Source organism: Trachypithecus francoisi, unplaced genomic scaffold, assembly GCF_009764315.1.
Source record: "Trachypithecus francoisi isolate TF-2019V2 unplaced genomic scaffold, Tfra_2.0 Lachesis_group8, whole genome shotgun sequence".
NCBI lineage: Eukaryota > Metazoa > Chordata > Mammalia > Primates > Cercopithecidae > Trachypithecus > Trachypithecus francoisi.
Window position 1 is genome coordinate 11,287,400 of NW_022681473.1, and position 25,497 is coordinate 11,312,896.

Below are 25,497 nucleotides of genomic sequence, written 5' to 3' on the forward strand. Positions count from 1 at the left end.
CTCTGGACGGTCCCGCCCCTGGCCTGAAGCCCCGCCCCCTGCGATAATTTGGAGTGTGCACTCTACCAATGAGACAGTTGCCCGGCGGCGCTCAGGCCGAACCAATCAGAAGGCCGGAAGGGGCGGGAACTAGGATACGTGGCTGAGTGCTCGTGGTGGGGCGGGAGGTTCGGGGTCAAGGAGCAAACCCGGCACAAGATGGCGGCGGTAGCGGTAGTGGCGGCGCGTAGGAGGCGGTGAGAAGCCCGGAATCTGGGGGCACGCCCGGGACGGCCCTAGATTCCCCCAAGCCCCATTCCAGTCCTTCCTGTGTGTTCTCTTGACACTCTGCCACCCCCGGCCTCGCGAGGAACCTTTGTTCCTCTGGAGGCGGCCTCAGATGCCTCCAGTCTCCCCGTGGTAGATCCGAGCGACGCTGGGGGCCTTGCCTCTGGGGCTCCGGGCTCCCGCCCGGCGGCTCAGTAAAGCCGCAGCTGTGCGTCTTTCTCGGCCTTGGCCGCTCTCAGCCGCCGCCTTCCTTTGGCTGCTTGCGGCGGTCAACGTCGCCGCCCCCTTCCTGCAGTGCGCGGGGTCGTCGGGGCGGGGGAAAAGATGCGGCCTGGCTTCGGGGAATGCAGCCTGTGGCCCTGCGGCCCCTCGGCTGAGCTAGAAGCACCGGGCCGGCAGTTAAGCCTGTACTACCCTTCTGGCTGTACTCCCTAGAGCTCCGAATCCTTCTCTGCCCTTGTCTTCACGTGAGCACCAGCTCTGGCTTAGTTCACTGTCCACGGTCGCTGGGCACGGCCCAGGATCCAGTAAGCTCACGGCGTGGATGGTGTTGCTCAAACACAACATGTAATCGAATGACTTGGTCCACGCTCTCTGGTTTATATTACTGGGGGAAAAAAAGATTCGAAACATATCAGCAGTGCCACAAATGTTTACTAGGACCTAACGGATATACTGGGGTTGGGTAGGCGTGTACTGTCCGAAGCGATGAAGAAAGCTTGGATCATAAACTCAGTTATTTGGGAGCCTGTGATCTGAAACAATAAATTAGTGCAACTTGCCCTGCAGCTTATTTCTGACTTTGGTCTATGAACTCCTGTCTCGGAGTGGTCAAGGCATCCGTTAATTCCTTAGGGCCCTCCAACAGGTCATATCTGAAAGATGCTTTGGAAATCCTATCTCCATTGGCATCTTTCCGAACCAATTTTACAGACTGCAAATAGGGCCCCAGAGGGTGTTTAACTCACTGTACTTCCGTTTACTGCTGCTTATGGCAGGTGGACATGGGTCAGTGGCCGAGAGTGCCTGTCGCAGTCACTCAGGTCACTGCAGGGCCTGTGCCGCATGCCTTGCTATAGAATTTTCTGGTAGCATTTATTCAGCTTGTTTTGCTAATAGTTACTCCTGCTTGGCTTGTTAAACCACAGTGCCTGGTGTTTTCTTCATTTTTCTGTCTGGTCTGCTGTGGAACAGTTGTTTCTGGAGCTGGAAGAGTGTCCTGTGATGAGATCACAGGACACTCTGTGATCTCATTTCTGGTACTTTTAGCTTTCAAGCAGATGCTGAAACTAATGCTGGATAACTAGATAAAATGTGTATAATAGACCCTGTCTTTAGTTACCTTATTATAGGTTGTCAAATTTTATTTATTTGTTTGTTTACTTATTGAGACAGGGTCTAGCTCTGTTGCCTAGGATGGAATGCGGGAGTGCAATCTTGGCTTACTCCAACTTCCACCTCCCGAATTCAAGCTATTCTCCTGCCTCATCCTTCCGAGTCTGGCCGGATCTCAGCTCACTGCAAGCTCCGCCTCCCGGATTTACGCCATTCTCCTGCCTCAGCCTCCCGAGTAGCTGGGACTACAGGCGCCCGCCACCTCACCCGGCTAGTTTTTTGTATTTTTAGTAGAGACGGGGTTTCATCGTGTTAGCCAGGATGGTCTCGATCTCCTGACCTCGTGATCCACCTGCCTCGGCCTCCCAAAGTGCTGGGTTACAGGCGTGAGCCACAGCGCCCGGCCCTGCTAGTGATTAGTGTGCTGTATTGTGCATCACGATGAAGCACATGGGTCCCAGAGTCAAGCACAACTGGGTTCAGTTTGTTTCACCATTTACCAGCTATTCAATCTTGGGTGAACTATTCAACCTTTTATGCTTTAATTTTCCCATCTGGAAATAAACCCCAACCCTGTATTCACCCAGAAAAGAATGAAAGAAAGGGAAAAGAAGTATGCATGTAAAGAAGTGATTGTGAACCCAGGTTACTCATTAGAGTTGTTTAGGGAGCTTTAAAAAAACTTTAGCCAGCTGGGCGGGGTGACTCAGTGCTTGTAATCCCAGCACTGTGGGAGACCGAGGCGGGTGGATCTAGGTCAGGAGTTCGATACCAGCCTGGCCAACATGGTGAAACCCCATCTCTACTAAAAATACAAAAAACTAGCTGGGCATGGTGGCAAGCGCCTGTAATCCCAGCTACTCGGGAGGCTGAGGCAGGAGAATCGCTTGAACCCAGGAGGCGGAGGTTGCGGTGAGCTGAGATCATGTCACTGCACTCCAGCCTGGGCAACAGAGAGAAACTGCATCTCAAAAAAAAAAAAAAAAAAGTCTGATGCCCAGGCTCCTCTCTGATTAAGTTAAAATCTTTAGAAGTGAGACCAGGTCACTGGTATTGTTAAAAACTGCAGGCAGGCTGGGCACAGTGGCTCACACTATAATCCCAGCACTTTGGGAGGCCAAGATGGGAGGATTGCTTGAGCCCAGGAGTTTAAGACCAGCCTGGGCAACAAAGTGAGGCTCTGTTGCTTCCAAAAAAAAAAATTATTTATTTTTTTTGAGTCAGAGTTGTGCTCTGTTGCCCAGGCTAGAGTGCAATGGTGTGATCTGCTCACTGTAGCCTCCGCCTCCACCTCCTGGTTCAAGCAGTTATCCTGCCTCAGCCTCCTGAATAGCTGGGATTACAGGCCCCCACCACCACGCCTGGCTAATTTTTGTATTTTTAGTACAGATGGGGTTTCACCATATTGGCCAGGCTGGTCTCGAACTCCTGACCTCATGATCTGCCCGGCCAGCCTCCCAAAGTGCTGGGATTACAGGCATGAGCCACTGCGCCTGACCAAAAAAATACTTTTAAAAAAGTTAGCTGGGTGCTGTGGCTACCACCTGTAGTCCCAGCTACTTGGGAAGGGTGAGGCAGGTGGATCACTTGAGGTCAGGAATTTGAGACCAGCCTGGCCAACATGGTGAAACTCCGTCTCTACTAAAAATACAAAAATTAGCTGGGCATTGGTGGCGTGCTCCTGTAATTCCAGCTACTCAGGAGGTTGAGGCACAGGAATTGCTTGAACCTGGGAGGCGGAGGTTACAGTGAACTGAGATCATGCCATGGCCCTCTAGCCTGGGTGATGGAGTGAGACTGTCTCAAAAAAAAAAGCAAAAAACAAAAACTGCAGGCAGAATTGAAAACTAGTAATATAAAGTGATTACCCAGGCCCCTAGGAGTGCTTTAGGGCTCAGAACATTTTAGCTGTTGTTATTTTTTTCCAGCTTTGGGTAGTGATGGTGGTGTTTTGAAGATACAGGAGTGGAAATCAGAGAAACAGGCTGCTTAGGGTACTAGGGATGTTAGAACCCTAGGAGCTGTAACCAGCAGGCTAGGTTTTTTTTGTTTGTTTTTTTCCTGAGACGGAGTTTTACTCCATCGCTTAGGCTGGAGTGCAGTGGCGCAATCTTGGCTCACTGCAACCTCTGCCTCCCGGGTTCAAGCGATTCTCATGCCTCAGCCTCCCTAGTAGCTGTAACTACAGATGCTCAATGCCACGCCCAGCTAATTTTTGTATTTTTTTTTTTTTTTTTTTTTTTTGAGACGGAGTCTCGCTCTGTCGCCCAGGCTGGAGTGCAGTGGCCGGATCTCAGCTCACTGCAAGCTCCGCCTCCCGGGTTCACGCCATTCTCCTGCCTCAGCCTCCCGAGTAGCTGGGACTACAGGCGCCCGCCACCTCGCCCGGCTAGTTTTTGTATTTTTTAGTAGAGACGGGGTTTCACCGTGTTAGCCGGGATGATCTCGATCTCCTGACCTCGTGATCCGCCCGTCTCGGCCTCCCAAAGTGCTGGGATTACAGGCTTGAGCCACCGCGCCCGGCCAATTTTTGTATTTTAAGTAGAGATGGGGGTTTCATCATGTTGGCCAGGCTGATCTTGAACTCCTCACCTCAGGTGATCCATCCGCCTCAGCCTCCCAAAGTGGTGGGATTACAGACTTGAGCCACCATGCCCGGCCTCATCTTTAGCTCTTTAACTCTGCATCCACCCAATACCTTGCCCATAGAAAGGTGTAGCTTTCTTTGTTTCTCTGTTCCACACATACGCTACTACCATTTCCTCTGAGACTGGCTGTTACTGCTCCTTTCCTCTGAGAGGCTGATGTCACCAGAGTCAACACCAGGGCCTCTGAAGGTGAAAGATCCTCTGTCTACTCGCCTTTATTTTATTTTTACTTTTTATTTTTGAGAAGGAGTTTCTCTGTGTCACCCAGGCTGGAGTGCAGTGGCGCGATTTCGGCTCACTGCGAGTTCCACCTCCTGGGTTGACACCATTCTCCTGCCTCAGCCTCCCGAGTAGCTGAGACTACAGGCGCCCGCCACCAAGCCCGACTAATTTTTTGTATTTTTAGTAGAGACGGGGTTTCACTGTGTTAGCCAAGATGGTCTCGGATCTGACCTTGTGACCTTGTGACCTTGTGATCCACCTCAGCCTCCCAAAGTTCTGGGATTACAGGCATGAGCCACCGTGCCCGGCCTCTTTTTTTTTTTTTTGAGACAGTCTTGCTCTACTGCCCAGGCTGGAGTGCAGTGCCCCAATCTCGGCTCACTGCAAGCTTCGCCTCCCGGGTTCATGCCATTCTTCTGCTGCAGCCTCCCGAGTAGCTGGGACTACAGGTGGCTGCCACCATGCCTGGCTACTTTTTTTTTGTATTTTTAGTAGAGATGGGGTTTCACCATGTTAGCCAGGATAGTCTTAATCTCCTTCCTCGTGATCCGCCTGCCTCAGCCTCCTGAAGTGTTGGGATTACAGGCGTGAGCCACCGTGCCCAGCCTACTCTGCCTTTCAAAGGGAAGGTGTTAGTGAGCCAACTTCTCAGGCCTGATTCTTTTTTTTTTTTTTTGAGACGGAGTCTCGCTCTGTCGCCCAGGCTGGAGTGCACTGGCCGGATCTCAGCTCACTGCAAGCTCCGCCTCCCGGGTTCCCGCCATTCTCCTGCCTCAGCCTCCCGAGTAGCTGGGACTACAGGCGCCCGCCACCTCGCCGGCTAGTTTTTTGTATTTTTAGTAGAGACGGGGTTTCACCATGTTAGCCAGGATGGTCTCGATCTCCTGACCTCGTGATCCGCCCGTCTCGGCCTCCCAAAGTGCTGGGATTACAGGCTTGAGCCACCGCGCCCGGCCTCAGGCCTGATTCTTAACCCCATGTCCACTCTGCCTTCTTTTCTGTTTGATGTTACTCCATCTTTCTCCCCCCTTTCCTCAACTATTTCTTAGTGCTGTGACAGGAAGAAGCTTTTCCTTTTGAAGGGGCCCCTTCCTGACCCTCATGCTGATTGCTCCGTCTTTGTCCTTTTCTCCATAGGTCTTGGGCATCTTTGGTACTGGTTTTTTTAGGGGTCTGCCTGGGGATTACCCTCGCTGTGGATAGAAGCAACTTTAAGACCTGTGAAGAGAGTTCTTTCTGCAAGTATGATATTTCTGGGAGAAAGGGATGGAATGTAGGGTAATGTGGAAGGTGTCTGTGGCAGATGGAGTGCCTAAGGACACTGCAGGTGATAGAGGGACCTAGGGACATTGCAGGTGGCCCCCTACCTTACTTCCCAACCTTTCACTTGGCAGGCGACAGAGAAGCATACGACCAGGCCTCTCTCCATACCGAGCCTTGCTGGACTCTCTACAGCTTGGTCCTGATTCTCTCACGGTCCATCTCATCCATGAGGTCACCAAGGTCAGGGGAGACAAGGAGGAGTCTGGTGGGGGTGGGACAATGGCTGTGGGGTAATTTGGAAAGGGGGAAATTGTGGCCAACATTTTGTCCCAGCCTAACCTTTGAACTCTTACTTTACGAAGAAATGTGATCTTGGTCTTTAGGCAAAGGGCTCAAAGGAAGAGACACCTTAGGAGAGAATGGGTTCAAAGGGCATTCCGTGGTGTAGCCCCTTTCCTTTCTCCAGATCCAAACCTCTGTCCCTGCAGGTGTTGCTGGTGCTAGAGCTTCAGGGGCTTCAGAAGAACGTGACTCGGATCAGGATTGATGAGCTGGAGCCTCGGCGACCCCGATACCGTGTGCCAGATGTTTTGGTGGCTGATCCGCCAACAGCTCGGTAAATTTTTCCTGAGAAGCATCCATTTCTGTGGCCCTTTCTCCTCCTGATGGACCTTTTTTTGGTTGCTGACGTTCTTTCCCACAATAAGGTAGCAGTTAACTAGCATAGCACCTTGCCATACTCCTCAACCTTTCCCCACCTCTTCTTCTGTTTCACTTTTCTTTTTTTTTTTTTTTTTTTTGAGGCAGAGTCTTGCTCTGTCACCCAGGCTGGAGTGCAGTGGCCAGATCTCAGCTCACTGCAAGCTCCGCCTCCCGGGTTTACGCCATTCTCCTGCCTCAGCCTCCCAAGTAGCTGGGACTACAAGCGCCCGCCACCTCGCCCGGCTAGTTTTTTGTATTTTTAGTAGAGACGGGGTTTCACTGTGTTCGCCAGGATGGTCTCAATCTCCTGACCTTGTGATCCGCCCGTCTCGGCCTCCCAAAGTGCTGGGATTACAGGCTTGAGCCACCGCGCCTGGCCTGTTTCACTTTTCTCTTTACCCCTTTATCCTCATTCATTCATTCATCCATTCAGCAAACAAGTATTGCTTTCTCCTCCCTGACTGGCCTGGGCTAGGTGCTGATTATATAAGTAGAAATAAACAAGGCCCTGTTTATTTACAGATCTAGTCCTCCAGGTATACAATGTCTGCCTGCTTGCTTGTTTGCTTCCTTCCTTCCTTCTCCTCAGATATTCAAAATAAGATTACTCAGATTATTGTGTGATGATACCCTGTCATCAGTATTCCATGCATCCATCTGTGACTTTCTTTTAAATACATAATTTAGAAAATAACAGTGGCCGGGTGTGGTGGCTCACGCTTGTAATCCCAGCACTTTGGGAGGTCGAGGTGGGCGGATCACGAGGTCATGAGTTGGAGACCAGCTTGGCCAACATGGTGAAACCCCATCTCTACTAAAAATACAAAAATTAGCCAGGTGTTGTGCTAACCTATAACCCCAGCTACTCAGGAGGCTGAGGCAGGACAGTTACTTGAACCCAGGAGGCAGAGGTTGCAGCGAGCCGAGATTGTATCACTGCACTATAGCCTGGGCGACAGGGTGAGACTCCGTCTCAAATACTCCACCCTGTAAACTCTCCTCTCAGCCCAATCGTATCTCACTGTCCTGTACCCTTGACTGCTCTAGATGTAGGTAGTTGTTACTCTGAAGCTTATCATTCCTTTGCCTTTTTTTTTTTTGTTCTTACAGTTGTGTTATGTGTGTATACCTATGCACACATATATCTGTGTGCCTAAGCAATAAATTATATATTTTTTTGTTTTTGAGCTTTACAGAGGAAGTATGTTAGTACATGTGGTCTTCTGGGGTTTCTGTTTTACACATAACTTTAATTCTGTTTCATATAGTTCTAGTTCATTCATTTTTACTGCTGCATATTATTATGTTGTATGAATATACCCCAGTTGATTAATCCATTTCTAGGTTGATAAGCCTTGGGGTTGTTTCCAGTGTTTGCTAGCCAAAGTGTTGCTATGAAACTTCTTGTACATGTCTCCTGTTACCCTTGCGCAAGAGTTTCTCTTTGGTGTATAACTAGGAGAGGAATTGCAGGATTGTAGAATGTGGAGATGATCAGCTTCCCAAGATAAAACCAAAGTGGTTTACCAATTTACACTTCCACCAATGATTTATAAGAAGGCCTTATTGAAGCCGGGCACGGTGGCTCATGCCTGTAATCCCAGCACTTTGGGAGGCCGAAGCGGGTGGATCAAGAGGTCAAGAGTTCAAGACCAGGCTGGCCAACATGGTAAAACCCCATCTCTACTAAAAATACAAAAATTAGCTGGGCTTGGTGGAGCGTGCCTGTGATCCCAGCTACTTGGGGGGCTGAGGCAGGAGAATTGCTTGAACCAGGACCCAGGAGGTGGAGGTTGCAGTGAGCCGAGATCGCACCAGTGCACTCTAGCCTGGGCTACAGAGGGAGACTCAGCCTCAAAAAAAAAAAGAAAAAAAAGGCCTCATTGATCTCCATCATTTCCAACACTTGATACTGTTGTTGGACTTAAGTTTTGTCACTGGCTTGTGTATAAAATGACATCTCATGGTGGTCTTGGCTTGGTTGTCTTTCCTGGTTTCTTTTATTTACTTTTTTAAAATTTTATTTTATTTTATTTTATTTTTTTGAGACGGAGTCTCGCTCTGTCACCCAGGCTGGAGTGCAGTGGCCAGATCTCAGCTCACTGCAAGCTCTGCCTCCCGGGTTCACGCCATTCTCCTGCCTCAGCCTCCCGAGTAGCTGGGACTACAGGCGCCGCCACCTCGCCCGGCTAGTTTTTTGTATTTTTAGTAGAGGCGGGGTTTCACAGTGTTAGCCAGGATGGTCTCGATCTCCTGACCTCGTGATCCGCCCGTCTCGGCCTCCCAAAGTGCTGGGATTACAGGCTTGAGCCACCGCGCCCGGCCCTTTATTTTATTTTGAGACAGAGTCTCGCTCTGTCACCCAGGCTGGAGTGCAGTGGCCGGATCTCAGCTCACTGCAAGCTCTGCCTCCTGGGTTCACGCCATTCTCCTGCCTCAGCCTCCCGAGTAGCTGGGACTACAGGCGCCCGCCAGGTCGCCCGGCTAGTTTTTTGTATTTTTAGTAGAGACGGGGTTTCACCATGTTAGCCAGGATGGTCTCGATCTCCTGACCTCGTGATCCGCCCGTCTCGGCCTCCCAAAGTGCTGGGATTACAGGCTTGAGCCACCGCGCCTGGCCATAATTTTTATATTTTTAGTAGAGACAGGGTTTCACAATGTTAGCCAGGCTGGTCTCAAACTCCTGACCTCAGGTGATCCGCCCGCCTCAGGCTCCCAAAAGCTTGTCTGTACTGAAAATACAAAAATCAGGTGTGGTGGCACATGCCTGTGGTCCCAGCTACTCAGAAGGCTGAGGAGGGAGGATTGCTTGAGTCTGGGAGGTGTAGGTTGTAGTGAACCTAGATCTCGTCACTGTACTCCAGCCTGGGTGACAGACCCAGACCCTGTCTGGAAAAACAGAAACTAAACCACACATACATACTTTTGCTGCACACGGTGGCACGTGCCTGTAGCCCGAGTTACTCAGGAGGCTGAGGCAGGAGGATCTCTTCAGCCCAAGAGTTTGAGGCCAGCCTGGACAACAAAGTGAGACCCCATCTCTTTCAAAAAAAGAATGCAGTTTTCTTTTTTTTTTTTTTTTGAGATGGAGTCTTGCTCTGTCACCCGGGTTGGAATGCAGTGGCATGATCTTGGCTCACTGCAACCTCCACCTCCTGGGTTCAAGCCATTCTCCTGGCTTAGCTGCCCTAGTAGCTGGGATTACAGGTGCGCACCACCATGCCCAGCTAATTTTTGTAATTTTAGTAGAGATGGGGTTTCACCATATTAGCCAGGATGGTCTTGAACTCCTGACCTCGTGATCTACCCATCTTGGCCTTCCAAAATGCTGGGATTATGGCGTGAGCCACTGCGCCCAGCCAGTTTTTTTTTTTTTTTTGAGACGGAGTCTCGCTCTGTCACCCAGGCTGGAGTGCAGTGGCCGGATCTCAGCTCACTGCAAGCTCCGCCTCCTGAGTTTACGCCATTCTCCTGCCTCAGCCTCCCGAGTAGCTGGGACTACAGGCGCCCGCCACCTCGCCCGGCTAGTTTTTTTGTATTTTTTAGTAGAGACGGGGTTTCACCATGTTAGCCAGGATGGTCTCGATCTCCTGACCTCGTGATCCGCCTGTCTCGGCCTCCCAAAGTGCTGGGATTACAGGCTTGAGCCACCGCGCCCGGCCTGCCAGTTTTCATTTTAGTTTTAGATTTATAGAAAACATGCAAGGATGAGAGTTTGTGCTTATCTGCACCCAGTTTTCCCTGTTTGTTTATTTTCAGATGGAGTCTCGCTCTGTTGCCTGGGCTGGAGTACGGTGGCACGATCTCGGGTCACTGCAGCCTCTGCCTACTGGATTCAGGTGATTCTTCTGCTTCAGCCTCCTGAGTAGCTGGGACTACAGGTGTGCACCACCACGCCTGGCTAATTCTGTATTGTTAGTAGAGGTGGGGTTTCACCATGTTGGCCAGGCTGGTCTCAAACTCCTGACCTAGTGATTCGCCCACCTTGGCCTACCAAAGTGTTGGGATTACAGGCATGAGCCACTGCTCCCAGCCTTCCCTATTATTAATATGACTATGGTTCATTTGTGATACCTGGTGAATTGATAGTGATACGTTATTTACTAAAGTTCATACTTGAGGTTTCTTTAGTTTTTGTGTATGTTATTTTTCTGTTCCAGGATTTCATCCAGGATACCTTATTACATTTAGTTGTCATGTTTCCTTAGGCCCCCCTAGACTGGTAAAATTTCTCAGACTTTTCCTTTTTCTTGATGATCCTAAAGGTATATTTTGATAAACAGAAATTTCTAATTTTAATGTAGTTAGATGTGTCAGTCTTTTACCTTCTGGTGTTAGCCTTTTCTTTGTTGTGTTTAAATAGTCCTTTTCTACCTCAAGGTCAGAAAAAACATATATATATGTATTGAGACAGAGTCTCGCTCTATTACTCAGGCTGGAATGCAGTAGTGCGATCTCAGCTCACCACAACCTCCACTTCCCATGTTGAAGTGATTCTTCAGCATCAGCCTCCCGAGTAGCTGGGACTACAGGTGTGCGCCACTGTGCCCAAGTAGCTGGGACTGCAGGCGTGCACCACTATGCCTAAGTAGCTGGGACTACAGGCATGTGCCACTATGCCCAGCTACTTTTTGTATTTTTAGTAGAGACAGAGTTTCAGTACATTGACCAGGCTGGTCTCAAACTCCTGACCTCGTGAACCACCTGCCTTAGCCTCCCAAAGTGCTGTGATTACAGGCATGAGCCACCATGCCCGGCCAAAAATATATTTTTTAATTTTCTTCTAACACTTTTGCTTTCATTTATTTATTTATTTTGAGATCGGGTTATGAGACTGGCAAATTTTTGTATTTTTGATAGACATGGGGTTTCGCCATGTTGCCCAGGCTGGTCTTGAACACCAGGGCTCAAGCAATCCGCCTGCCTTGGCCTCCCAAAGTGCTGGGATTATAATTGTGAGCCACTGAGCCCAGCCTAAAGCTTTTACTTTTAAATTTTAAGCAGGCTGGGTGTGATGGCTCACGCCTGTAATCCCAGCACTTCGAGAGGCTGAGACGGACAGATCACTTGAGGTCGGGAGTTCAAGACCAGCCTGGTCAACATGGTGAAATCCTGTCTCTACTGAAAATACAAAACTTAGCTGAGTGTGGTGGTGGGTGCCTGTAATCCCAGCTACTCGGGTGGCTGACGCACAATAATCACTTGAACCCAGGAGGCAGAGGTTGCAATGAGCTGAGGTTGTGCCACTGCATTCCAGCCTGGGTGATAGAGTGAGACTGTCTCAAGAAAAAAAAAAAATTAAGTCATAATCTTTCTGCAGTTGATACTTGTATCTGGCATTAGATATATGATATCAAGAAGTTGGGCATGGTGGCTCATGCTTGTAATCCCAGCACTTCGGGAGGCCAAGGAAAGTGCACCACTGGAGGTCAGGAGTTTGAGATTAGCCTGGCCAACATGGCGAAATCCCATCTCTACTAAAAATACAAAAAAAAAATTAGCCGGGTGTGGTGGCACCTGGCTGTCATCTCAGTTACTTGGGAGGCTGAGTCAGGAGAATCACTTGAACCTGGGAGGTGGAGGTTGCAGTGAACCAAGACTGTGCCACTGCACTCCAGCCTGGGCAACAGAGTGAGACTCTGTCTCAAAAAAAAAAAAAAAAAAAAAAATCATTTTTCTTCATATTTGGAAAACCTTTTTTTCCCTATATGGAAAATGTTTTTTCAATTCCATTTTTAAATAGATCTCCTTTCCTCTCTCATCTGCTATGTCACCTCTTAGTATTTAGTACATTTAAAAAAGTAATAAGTGGGGCCGGGCGCGGTGGCTCAAGCCTGTAATCCCAGCACTTTGGGAGGCCGAGACGGGTGGATCATGAGGTCAGGAGATCGAGACCATCCTGGCTAACACAGTGAAACCCCGTCTCTACTAAAAAATATAAAAAAAAAAAACTAGCCGGGCGAGGTGGCGGGCGCCTGTAGTCCCAGCTACGCGGGAGGCTGAGGCAGGAGAATGGCGTAAACCCGGGAGGCGGAGCTTGCAGTGAGCTGAGATCCGGCCACTGCACTCCAGCCTGAGCGACAGAGCGAGACTCCGTCTCAAAAAAAAAACACCAAAAAACAAAAAAAAAAACAAAAAAAACCTGGCTAACACGGTGAAACCCTGTCTCTACTAAAAAAAATACAAAAACTAGCCGGGAGAGGTGGCGGGCGCCTGTAGTCCCAGCTCCTCGGGAGGCTAAGGCAGGAGAATGGCATAAACCCGGGAGGCGGAGCTTGCAATGAGCTGAGATCCGGCCACTGCACTCCAGCCCGGGCGACAGAGCGAGACTCCGCCTCAAAAAAAAAAAAAAAAAGTAATAAGTGGCTGGGCGTGGGCTCAGGAGTTCAAGACCAGTCTCAACATGGAGAAACCCCATCTCTACTAAAAATACAAAATTAGCTGGGTGTGGTGGTGCATGCCTGTAATCCCAGCTATTCGGGAGGCTGAGGCAGGAGAATTGCTTGAACCGGGGAGGCGGAGGTTGCGGTGAGCTGAGATCACACCATTGCACTCCAGCCTGGGCAACGAGAGTGAAACTCCGCCTCAAAAAAAAAAAAAAAAAAAAAGGTAATAAATATCCTTGGGTCTGTTTCTGGGCCCTTTATTTGGTTCTGTTGATTAACTTGCCTGCCCCTGCTCTGTTAGCACACTGCCTATTTCTCTTAGCAGGTAGATGTCCCTCTATCTTCTGAAGTGTCATTGCTCCTCTTGGCCCTTTGTACTTCCTTATATTTCTTTTGATATGTTTCCCAGGCTTTCTGTCTCTGGTCGTGATGACAACAGTGTGGAGTTAACCATGGCTGAGGGACCCTACAAGATCATCTTGACAGCCCGGCCATTCCGCCTTGACCTACTAGAGGACCGAAGCCTTCTGCTTAGTGTCAATGCCCGAGGACTCTTGGAGTTTGAGCACCAAAGGGCCCCTAGGGTCTCGTGAGTATAGGGGTTGGGACTGCAGGGAACCTAGTGTGAAAGAGCGCAGGGGTGTTGTGATTTCTGGCACTGGGAGGAGACAGGGTGGCCAGACAGCCAGGTAGGGGCTGGGGGCTGGGAGAAGCTCTCTGTCAGGGACGGTAGGAACCAGACCCGGGTGCGGTTTTTTCCATTTCCTGTACAGATCAGGAGGCAATCACTTTTGTCCCTGAGCTGTGGCCTGGGCATCTCTGGGAGGCCTGCCTGGGTCTGTGTCTCCTTCTTCCCCTTCTCACATCATCACATTTCCCAGATTTATTTTCTTCTTTTTTATTTATTTATTTTTGGTTTCTTTTTCCCCCATCTCTGGAAGTTTGTCGACTGAAACTCACTTTTATGTTTCTGTTTTTGTGTTGGTTTTGTGCCTCTTTTTCCCTTTCCCTACCCATCTCCTCCTGCCCCAGTTTCTCGGATAAAATTAGTCTCACGCTCGGTAGCATGTGGGATAAGATCAAGAACCTTTTCTCTAGGTAAATCCATGGCCACCGGTACTGTATCTGTTCCTCTGCCCTTACCCGTTCCTCACTGTAGCCTTCAGGGGGAGGTGCCCCAGACCCTTCCAGCCTTTCACTCACCCCACTTTCCCCTGCTGTGTGATACCTGGTCCCGTTACCTGTTACCCTGGCTGGGCGCCCCCAGAAGAAGGAAGATGAAATACTCAAAGTCAGGTCCTTAAGGAGTGTAGGGAGCTTATTGCTTTGCTAAGGGATGGAGATATGCTGCCTGTTGCTGGGGTTCCTGACTCTCAGCTGAGGGCCACCTAAGGTTCTGGGCAGAGCTACTTGCCCTTGAAAGCATTTTTTGGCAGAACCTCTTGAAGTCCCCGTGTATATCTGTAGAGGCTTGGTATAGTGTGACCCACATGCTGTACCTTGTGGGTCATACCGTGCTGTACCTTGCAAAGCCCTTGTGTCAGGCCAGGAGCCTGAGGCCCAGGGAGGGCAGTTGGGGCCACAGTCTCTCAGTAGAGGTAACAGAGCCAGGATTGGCGTTCATAACCCAGGCCCCTGAATCATCCTGCCTGTCTCTTCTGGGATGTTGGCAGAGGCTGGCGTTCAGGCCTGTGCCTCCTGGTGGCACTTATTCCTCATTTTCCTTTCTCATTTCTCTCCCCATCCTTTGCAAACTTATCTGCTCGTTATGGGTTCCCTCTCCAAGCTTTAACATTTAGTCCCTTCCTCCAATGCCTTCGTTCCTTTGGACCCTTGGCTCTCTATTCCCCAACCCCTCCTTCCACTAGCCCCTCGTCCCTGCCCCCTCTGGATTGGAGCAGACAGCTCTCCTACCTTCCAGGCAAGGATCAAAAGACCCAGCTGAGGGCGATGGGGCCCAGCCTGAGGAAACACCCAGGGATGGTGACAAGGCAAGTTGGAGGGGGTGGGTGGTTGGAAGACTGGGCTGACTGGGAGGCTGGAGGGGATAGGCCCATGAGAAACTTGAACTTAGTCTCACCATCAGGGATGGGATTTAGTTGACGGGAGTGGGAAAAGAGAGAACTGGTATGATTGGAGAGTGGTCCTCTTTTCTTCTTAACAGCCAGAGGAGACTCAGGGGAAGGCAGAGAAAGATGAGCCAGGAGCCTGGGAGGAGACATTCAAAACTCACTCTGACAGCAAGCCATATGGTGAGGGGCTTGGGTTCCTTGGGTTGGGGTGCAGGGCTCCTTTCCAAGCAGAAGCTCTGAAGCTTGTTTGGGTTGGGGTGCAGGGCTCCTTTCCAAGCAGAAGCTCTGAAGCTTGTTCTTTGTTTTTCTTCTAGGCCCCATGTCTGTGGGTTTGGACTTCTCTCTGCCAGGCATGGAGCATGTTTATGGGATCCCTGAGCATGCAGACAATCTGAGGCTGAAGGTCACTGAGTGAGTCCTGTGGTGACATCAGGAAGATGGAGGTGGGCACAAAGGAGTCAGGCCTTTAGGGAGATGGGTGTGCACATTGGATACTCCAGACAAGCATGGGTAACTTCCTGTGTCCAGAATCACCTTTGGTGATAGAAAATTTTTTGAGAAAGGACAGAGGAACCATTGCTTATCTCTCACCTGTGTCTGTGGAGTGGAGTCAGTGTATAATGCAGCCTGAGGCTAGTTAGCAGCCCAAATCTGTCTGTTTGCCTGCAGGGGTGGGGAGCCATATCGCCTCTACAATTTGGATGTATTCCAGTATGAGCTGTACAACCCCATGGCCTTGTATGGGTCTGTGCCTGTGCTCCTGGCACACAACCCTCATCGTGACTTGGGCATCTTCTGGCTCAATGCTGCAGAGACCTGGGTTGATATATCCTCCAATACTGCTGGGAAGGTGAGAGCACAGACATGGGGAGAAAGGAGGGAGTGAAGTTTCCAGGCCTTGAGACAAATAGGTATACTAGGGGCATTAGCTATTTGGGGACTGGGTGAGAGAAGAGGCCCTGGGCCTGGTGGGCAGCATTTGAGTTCCCTAATCACTGCCAGATGACACATGCCCACTCACATTCTTAGGGAAGGCATTGTCTATTCTGGACTGACAGAATGCACTTATTATCAGTGGGTTGTGTGCTAGGTACTCTTCTGGGTGCTGGGAATACAGTGTTAACTGAGGTTGAAAAGGTTCTGAGTTGGGTGTGGTAGTTCATGCCTGCAATTCCAGCACTTTGGGAGGCTGAGGTGGGCAGATCACCTGAGGTCAGAAGTTGGAGACCAGCCTGGCCAACATGGCGAAACCTCATCTCTACTAGAAAAACAAAAATTAGCTGGGTGTGGCAGCGGGCGCCTGTAATCCCAGCTATTTGGGAGGCTAACACAGGAGAATTGCATGAATCTGGTAGGCGGAGGTTGTGGTGAGCCAAGATTTCACCACTGCACTCCAGCCTGGGTGACAGAGCGAGACTCCGTCTCAGAAAAAAAAACAAAGGTTCTGACTCACAGGGAGGAAGACATGTTAAACACATAACAAAGGAGGCAAGATGGGACTGGGCATGATGGTTCGTGCCTGTAATCCCAGCACTTGGGGAGGCTGAGGCAAGAGGATTGCTTGAGGCCAGGAGTTCGAGACTAGCCTGGGCAACATGGCCAGACCCTATCTCTATAAAAACGTTTGAAAAATAAAAATAATAAGAAAGCAAGATGATGCCAGGCGTAGTGGCTCCCGCCTGTAATCCAGCACTTTGGGAGGGCGAGGTGGACAGATCACAAGGTCAAGAGATTGAGACGATCCTGCCCAGCATGTTGAAACCCTATCTCTACTAAAAATACAAAAATCAGCTGGGTGTGGTGGCGTGCGCCTGTAGTCTCAGCTACTCAGGAGGCTGAGGCAGAAGAATTGCTTGAATTGGTGAGGCGGAGGTTGCAGTGAGCCAAGATCGCACCACTGCACTCCAGCCTGGCGAAGGAGTGAGACTCTCTCAAAAAAAAAAAAAAAAAAAAGGCCAGGTGCGGTGGCTCACACTTGTAATCCCAGCACTTTGGGAGGCCAAGGCAGGCAGATCACGAGGTTAGGAGATCGAGACCATCCTGGCTAACACGGTGAAACCCCGTCTCTACTAAAAAATACAAAAAATTAGCCAGGCGAGGTGGCGGGCGCCTGTAGTCCCAGCTACTCAGGAGGCTGAGGCAGGAGAGTGGCGTGAACCCGGGAGGCGGAGCTTGCAGTGAGCTGAGATTGTGCCACTGCACTCCAGCCTGGGCGACAGAGCAAGACTCTGTCTCAAAAAAAAAAAAGGCAAGATGAGTTTGGGGTGGTTAAGTGCTAACAGAGACATGGAAGAGTTTGGGGTGGTTAAGCGCTAACAGAGACATGAGAGAGTCTTTGTTAGCACTTAACCACCCCCAACTGGTGGAGTAGGGCTGGGGGCTGTACTGCTTTAGATAGTGTGGCCCAGGAAAGCCTCACTGAGGTGGCTCCATTTAGTCTTACCCAAAGCAACTTGTAAGAGCCAGCTGTGTGTGGACTCTGGGAGAAAATTGCTGCTTTTTGTCTTGGGGTTGGAAAATGGGAGGGCAGGAGGTGTCTGACCCCTCTGTGGTCCCCTCTACAGACCCTGTTTGGGAAGATGATGGACTACCTGCAGGGCTCTGGGGAGACCCCACAGACAGATGTTCGCTGGATGTCAGAAACTGGCATCATTGATGTCTTCCTGCTGCTTGGGCCCTCCATCTCTGATGTTTTCCGGCAATATGCTAGTCTCACAGGTACATGGTTTTCCCTGACAGCCTCATTCTGCTGCTCTTTTCTTCTTGTCAGGGGTGATTCTGTGTGTTTTCAGAGATCCTGTGCCCCAGCTTATTTTCTAGGTCTGTACCCCTCAGCCTGCCTCTAGTTCACAAGCCTCCTTCAGTTTCTGGGTGTTGGGCCTGATCCTCGTTGTGACCCCCATCCCTTGATGAACCTGCAGGAACCCAGGCGTTACCCCCACTCTTCTCCCTCGGCTACCACCAGAGCCGTTGGAACTACCGGGACGAGGCTGATGTGCTGGAAGTGGATCAGGGCTTTGATGAACACAACCTGCCCTGCGATGTCATCTGGCTGGACATTGAACATGCTGATGGCAAGCGGTATTTCACCTGGGACCCCAGTCGCTTCCCTCAGCCCCGCACCATGCTTGAGCGCTTGGCTTCTAAGAGGCGGAAGGTAAGGCGTTGCAGTCAGGCTTGGTCTTCTCAGGATAGGGCTGAAGCATAGTTTAGCCCTAAAGAGACCTGATCACCCATGTTCCTTGCCTCCAGCTGGTGGCCATCGTAGACCCCCACATCAAGGTAGACTCCGGCTACCGAGTTCACGACGAGCTGCGGAACCTGGGGCTGTATGTTAAAACCCGGGATGGCTCTGACTATGAGGGCTGGTGCTGGCCAGGTAGGCAAACCCAGAATTGGTTTGAGGGAGAGGTGATTGGCCAGGGAGGTAGAATGGTGGCTCTTTTGTCCCTTAGGGGATTGAGAGCCACCCTTAACTTCTCCCAGGCTCAGCTGGTTACCCTGACTTCACTAATCCCACGATGAGGGCCTGGTGGGCTAACATGTTCAGCTATGACAATTATGAGGTAGGGAAGGCCTCTCCCCATGACCTGCATCTGTCTGTCCCACCTGCCTCCCTGAATCTCTCTCCACTTGCCAACCCTTCTGTGGTTGATTGCCTGCAACATATCAGGGGGCCTTGATGATCTGGGGAGGGCCCTGAAAAATGCATCTTTTTAGATTCCTAGAAGCTCTCTTCTCTGACACTGTTTGTTTTCTTCCTCCCGTCTGTCCTTCTGTCCCCATTTTCTGCCCATGTTCCCAGGGCTCAGCTCCCAACCTCTTTGTCTGGAATGACATGAACGAACCATCTGTGTTCAATGGTCCTGAGGTCACCATGCTCAAGGATGCCCAGCATTATGGGGGCTGGGAGCACCGGGATGTGCATAACATCTATGGCCTTTATGTGGTAAGGGGCTGAGAGAGAGTTGGTGGAAAGAGGAAAAACAGCCCAGAGACAGGCCTAGGGAACTTGCACCAGATGACAGCTGGCTTTTGCTCCTCACTACCCCTGTTTTCTTCTCTCCTCACCCAGCACATGGCGACTGCTGATGGGCTGAGACAGCGCTCTGGGGGCATGGAACGCCCCTTTGTCCTGGCCAGGGCCTTCTTCGCTGGTTCCCAGCGCTTTGGTAAGGTTTAGAGAATGGAACTGTGGCAGAAGGGTGTGAAGGCCAGATCTCAGGCGCCATGGACCTGGACCTGGCTCTCTGAGGAATGGGAGTCACACACTGCATCAGCTTCCTCAGCTATGCGCTTTGAAGGAAGTCGGTGCGGGAGGTCCACTCCTTGTTCAAGTGTTCTTGTGAACTGCATCTTCAACAGGGTTCTGGGGACCCAGAGCAGATGTGGGAGGTCAGCCATGTAAAAAGCTGAACCCCTTTACCATGTGCAGGCTCCCCACTTCTTGTCTTCCTCAGGAGCCGTTTGGACAGGGGACAACACTGCCGAGTGGGACCATTTGAAGATCTCTATTCCTATGTGTCTCAGCTTGGGGCTGGTGGGACTTTCCTTCTGTGGGGGTAAGACGGAGGAATCTGGGGTCTTGGTTTGGTGGGAGAGGGGCAAAGTAGAGGGCACAGGACCAAGGTGTAAGTAAAGAGAGCTGAGATTCCAGGTTAGGGCCTTGGGAAATTTCTCAGGCAGTATCTCTCCTTCACCCTCTTTTCCAACCTGCTTCCTCTCTTCCTTCTCCCAGCGGATGTGGGTGGCTTCTTCAAAAACCCAGAGCCAGAGCTGCTTGTGCGCTGGTACCAGATGGGTGCCTACCAGCCATTCTTCCGGGCACATGCCCACTTGGACACTGGGCGGCGAGAGCCATGGCTGTTACCATCTCAGCACAGTGATATAATCCGAGATGCCTTGGGCCAGCGATATTCTTTGCTGCCTTTCTGGTACACCCTCTTCTATCAGGCCCACCGGGAAGGCATTCCTGTCATGAGGTGAGGCATTCACTTGGGCTGTGAAGAGTGGGCTGAGGTGGCTGGGGGACATTAGGGCCTGGGCTTCATCTCTGGGCCTCTTTCTTCACTCAACACAGCCTTGTAAAGGATGGAAAATCATTAAGGTCAAGAGTGAAGGGGAGCTTAATGGAGATGAATAATAGTAAACATTTAAAGAAAATTGCCAGCAGTCATAAACTCTTTCAGAAAAATAAAACAGGGTGATGGGATTAGGTGGTCATAAAAATCCTTTTTGAGGCCGGGCACAGTGGCTCACACCTGTAATCCCAGTACTTTGGGATGCTGAGGTGGGCAGATCACCTGAGGTCAGGAGTTTGAGACTAGCCTGGCCAATATGGTGAAACCTCGTCTCTACTAAAAATACAAAAATGAGCTGGGTGTTGTGGCACCTGAAATCCCAGCTACTCAGGAGGCTGAGGCACGAGAATCACTTGAACCCAGGAGGCAGAGGTTGCGGTGAGCCGAGATTGCTCTACTGCACTGCAGCCTGGGTGATAGAGTGAGACTCCATTTCAAAAAAATAAAAATAAATAAAAATAAAAATCTTTTTGAGAAGAAGGCTATGTGACATGAGGCCTGAATGAATGGCACAGACCATGTTATGTAGGAAGAATCTTCCAAGCAGAGGGAATTGCAAGTACAAAAATTTTAAAGTAGAAATTAGTTGGTTATGTACTAGGAGTAGAAAAAAACTCAGTATGTCTTGGGTAAGGAAGCAGAGGGAGAACTAGGAGATGAGATTAAGGAGAAAGTGTGATCTGCTCCTGGAGGGCCTTGCGAGCCAGGGTTGTATACCAGGGCGGTGAAAACATACAAGGAGGCTACTGGCAGGCTGCTATGCATCATGGTTTCTGTAGCAGGCAGAGAAGCAGCAGGGAGATGGCTTAGGAAGTTAAATGACTAAGATTGGCTTGCATAACTGAGACCTGAACCCCAACCTGACTGACTACGACCTCCTGGGTCTTAACCCCTGTGCTGTTCTGTTCTTTTTTTTTTTTTTTTTTTTGAGACAAGAGTTTCGCTCTGTCGCCCAGGCTGGAGTGCAGTGGCCAGATCTCAGCTCACTGTAAGCTCCGCCTCCTGGGTTCACGCCATTTTCCTGCCTCAGCCTCCCGAGTAGCTGGGACTACAGGTGCCGCCACCTCACCTGGCTAGTTTTTTGTATTTTTTAGTAGAGACGGTGTTTCACCATGTTAGCCAGGATGGTCTCAATCTCCTGACCTCGTGATCCGCCTGTCTCGGCCTCCCAAAGTGCTGGGATTACAGGCTTGAGCCACCGCGCCCGGCCTGTTCTTTTTTTTTGAGACGAAGTCTCACTCTTGTCCCCTAGGCTGGAGTGCAATGGCTTGATCTCGGCTCACTGCATGTACTCTGCCTCCCTGGTTCAAGTGATTCTCCAGCCTCAGCCTCCTGAGTAGCTGGGATTACAGGTGCCTGCCACCATGCCCGGCTAATTTTTGTATTTTTAGTAGCGACGGGGTTTCACCATGTTGGCCAGGTTGGTCTCGAACTCCTGACCTCAGGTGATCCGCCTGCCTTGACCTTCCAAAGTGCTGGGATTACAGGTGTGAGCCACCGCGCCCAGACTGTGCTGTTCTTTTCTTATTGTCAGTTCCTGGAGGAGCATCTCTGACTTGTGCCAAAATTGAAAAGTTTTCCTTTATTGTCTTTCTTTCTTCCTAGGCCCCTGTGGGTGCAGTATCCTCAGGATGTGACCACCTTCAGTATAGATGATCAGTACTTGCTTGGTGAGACATGAGGACAGTTGGTGGTAGGTTGGCATTGGGCCAAGCAGCACTGCCGATGCCCAGGGAGGGACTAATGAGGCTGGTGGTGCAGAGAGCAGGCACTTTGGTGCTCCCTGTTCTGGGAACTAATCCCCCCTATTCAGAGTTGATTCTGGCATATTTTAGGGGATGCACTGCTGGTTCACCCTGTATCAGACTCTGGAGCCCATGGTGTCCAGGTCTATCTGCCTGGCCAAGGGGAGGTGAGTTAAGGAAGGGCATGGTGGGGAATGATGGTGGAAGCCTAAGGAGGCAAACAGGATGGACCCTGTGCACTGAGTGATCTGTATCTTACCTCTTTTGTCACCCACAGGTGTGGTACGACATTCAAAGCTACCAGAAGCATCATGGTCCCCAGACCCTGTACCTGCCTGTAACTCTAAGCAGTGTGAGTAAGCCTGGTCCGGCTGCCAGTTCCATTTCCCTGTAAATTTCCAGAAGGGGAGGGAATGTGTGCCTTAGGGTCCAGTACCTACGTGGGCATACATGAGTAAGAGCAAAACATGCTGTGGGGCCCAAGGTTGGACAAGGGGGCAACTTCATCCTGGCATTGCTCTTGCCCTAGATCCCTGTGTTCCAGCGTGGAGGGACAATCGTGCCTCGATGGATGCGAGTGCGGCGGTCTTCAGAATGTATGAAGGATGACCCAATCACTCTCTTTGTTGCGCTTAGTCCTCAGGTAAGTGCACAGGCAGTGCATCTCCTCAGCCATCTGCCTGCCTTCCTAGGACTCAGTTCCCTGAGGTTGTGCCCCTCACTCCCTCTTGGGCTCAGGCACTCACCTATCCCACTTCTTGCCCAGGGTACAGCTCAAGGAGAGCTCTTTCTGGATGATGGGCACACGTTCAACTATCAGACTCGCCAAGAGTTCCTGCTGCGTCGGTTCTTATTCTCTGGCAACACCCTTGTCTCTAGGTAATGGGGCACCCATTCTTCCTTGGCTGCCTTTGCTGGGGCCTGATCCTTGCAGGGGCTCCCAGTTCACTGTGCTCTTTTCTCACATCCTGACCTTGTTTTGGGTCTCCTCCTTCCTTCTGTTCTGATATTTTTTCCCCTGATGGACATCTGCTTTTGCTATCTCCAGCTCAGCAGACCCTGAAGGACACTTTGAGACACCAATCTGGATTGAGCGGGTGGTGATAATAGGGGCTGGAAAGCCAGCAGCTGTGGTACTCGAGACAAAAGGTGAGTGACCAGATTGGTCCCTAGGATGGGGGAAGGAGGGGAAGCCAGGGCAGGTTTAGGGATGCCCTTGCCTGTAGGAACGTAGTTGCTATGCTATAGCCCATTGGTATGACTATGGCACTCTTTCTTATTCCACCTCCAGGATCTCCAGAAAGCCGCCTGTCCTTCCAGCATGACCCTGAGACCTCTGTGTTGGTCCTGCGCAAGCCTGGCATCAATGTGGCATCTGATTGGAGTATTCACCTGCGATAACCCAAGGGATGTTCTTGGTTAGGGGGAGGGAAGGGGAGCAGTAGTGCTGAGAGATATTCTTTCTTCTGCCTTGGAGTTCGGCCCTCCCCAGACTTAACTTATGCTAGTCTAAGACCCAGATTCTGTCAACATTTGGGCAAGATGAGAGGGCTGACCATGGGCTCCAAATTCCTCTTGTGATCTCCTCACGTCTCCCACTCTGTTGATACCAACCCTTTCCCTTCATTCCCCCAACATCCTGTTGCTCTAACTGGAGCACATTCACTTATGAAGACCGAGAAACCACAGGGCCCTTGTCGCCCCTTCTCTTTCCCTTATTTAGGAGCCCTGAACTCCCCCAAACTCTATCCATTCATGCCTCTTGTATGTTGATGCCATTTCTTGGAAGAAGATGAGGGCAATGAGTTAGGTAGGGCTCCTTTTCCCCTTCCCTCCCACCAGATTGCTCTCCCTCCTTTCATTTCTTCCTTCAGGCTCTACTCTAATGTCAGCCCTCCCCTTTTTATGCCCCACCGATACACTGGGACCACCCCTTACCTGGGACAGGGATGAATGGTTCAAAGGAGTGAGGATGCTAAAGATCATTCTTTTCACTCTCATTCTCTCCTTTTCCTCTCCCTGATTCCTTGTAGAGCTGCTGCAGTTCTAAGAGGGGCAGTTCTACCTCCTCTGTCACTTGGCAGAAAGAAGTTTCCACACCTCTTAGGGATGGGCATTAAACTTCTTTTGCCCCCTTCTTGTCCTCTTTGAGGGGCATTTAAGATGGAGAAATCAGTTGCGGTTTCATTGAATCATGGTCACCTGTATTTATTGCTGGGAGAAGCCTGAGGGTGGGGGGAGATGATCATGTGTGCTCGGGGTTGGCTGGAAGCCCTGGGTTGGGGGTTGGGGGTTGGGGGAGGAGTAATAGGGGAGTCAGGGTGAAAATTTCTGGGTATTTTTTTTACTTCCTCTTGGTTCCCAGCTGTGACACGTTTTGATAAAAGGAGAAACAATAAAGGGATAAACCATAAATCACTGGTGGTAGTCTGGATTCTAGTTCTAGCCTGACCCACAGACCCTAGAGCCTAAAGACGTTACATTTTCTTTTTCTTTCTTTCCTTTTTTTTTTTTTTTGAGACTGAGTCTTACTCTGTTGTCCAGGCTGGAATGCAGTGATGCAATCTGGGCTCACTGCAACCTCTGCCTCCCGGGTTCAAGCATTTCTTGTGCCTCAGCCTCCTGAGTCGCTGGGACTACAGGCATGCGCCACCACACCCAGCTAATTTTTGTATTTTTATTAGAGACTGGGTTTTACCATGTTGGCCAGGCTGGTCTGGAACTCCTGACCTCAGGTGATCCACCCACCTCAGCCTCTCAAAGTGCTGGGGTTACAGGAGTGAGCCACCGTGCCCGGCCTTTTTTTTTTTTTTTCTTTTTCTTTCCTTATTTTTTACTTTTTTATTTTTTATTTTTTTTTTAGACAGAGTCTCACTCTGTCGCCAGGCTGGAGTGCAGTGGTGTGATCTTGGCTTGTTGCAACCTCCGCCTCCCGTGTTCAGGTAGTTCTCCCACCTCAGCCTCCCTCGTAGCTGGGGTTACAGGCACCTGCCACCATGGCCAGCTTAATTTTTGCATTTTTAGTAGAGACAGGGTTTTGCCGTGTTAGCCAGGCTGATCTTGGAACTCCTGACCTCAGGTGATCTGCCCGCCTTGGCCTCTCAGAGTGCTGGGATTACAGGCATGAGCCACCGTGCCTGGCCATAGGCCTAACATTTTCATTTGGCTTTAGCATAAGCATCCTTTTTGTTTTTTGGTTTTTTTTGAGATGGAGTCTCACTGTTGCCCAGGGTGGAGTGCAGTGGCGTTATCTCGGCTCACTGCAACCTCTGCCTCCCAGGCTCAAGCGATTCTCCTGCCTCAGCCTCCTGAGTAGCTAGGACTACAGGCACCTGCCACCATGCCTGGCTGATTTTTGTATTTTTAGTAGAGATGGGTTTCAACATGTTGGCCTGACTGGTCTTGAACTCCTGGCCTCAAGTGATCCGCCTGCCTCAGCCTTCCAAAGTGCTAGAATAACATGGATGAGCCACAGTGCCCAGCCAGCATGAGCAACCTTGATTCAGCAAAATGAGCAAGTGCAAGCCTTCCTTGGGTTGCTAGGTATTTTCATAGAAGAGCCCAGCAAGGTCATCACATTTTAGTAGGCCTAGTTAGTAAGTGGTTATCAGAGCCAATGGAGTCCCTCTTGGATAGAAATAGCCATAAGTTCAGATAGTTGTTTCTCAAATGAAAGGCTACTACTTTTGGGGGGTGTGGGAGATTGAGACAGGGTCTTGTTCTACTGCTGAGGCTGGAGTGCTGGGAGTGCTGTGACATGCAGCACTCCCAGCTCA

At 50.4% G+C, this 25,497-nt stretch overlaps 1 protein-coding gene across 3 annotated transcripts; it reads left to right on the forward strand.

Moving 5' to 3' along the window:
* The first annotated feature begins 76 nt into the window (after positions 1-76).
* On the forward strand, positions 77-24,136 carry GANAB (glucosidase II alpha subunit). Of its 3 annotated transcripts, XM_033206723.1 has the most exons (25): positions 77-236; positions 5,610-5,714; positions 5,867-5,975; positions 6,224-6,351; positions 13,233-13,412; positions 13,856-13,921; positions 14,745-14,814; positions 14,988-15,075; positions 15,210-15,306; positions 15,565-15,745; positions 17,460-17,613; positions 17,817-18,052; positions 18,148-18,274; positions 18,382-18,461; positions 18,701-18,844; positions 18,971-19,067; positions 19,356-19,457; positions 19,634-19,877; positions 21,582-21,646; positions 21,812-21,888; positions 21,999-22,073; positions 22,251-22,364; positions 22,488-22,600; positions 22,770-22,870; positions 23,013-24,136. In XM_033206723.1, exons 1-25 carry the CDS (start codon positions 199-201, stop codon positions 23,120-23,122), a joined length of 2,901 nt encoding a protein of 966 aa, XP_033062614.1. In that variant the 5' UTR covers positions 77-198; the 3' UTR covers positions 23,123-24,136. The 3 variants fall into 3 exon arrangements, with proteins under 3 accessions (XP_033062614.1, XP_033062615.1, XP_033062616.1); XM_033206724.1 differs by lacking the exon at positions 13,856-13,921; XM_033206725.1 differs by lacking the exon at positions 13,856-13,921 and having other exon boundaries at positions 185-236; positions 14,692-14,814.
* The last annotated feature ends 1,361 nt before the right edge of the window (positions 24,137-25,497 follow it).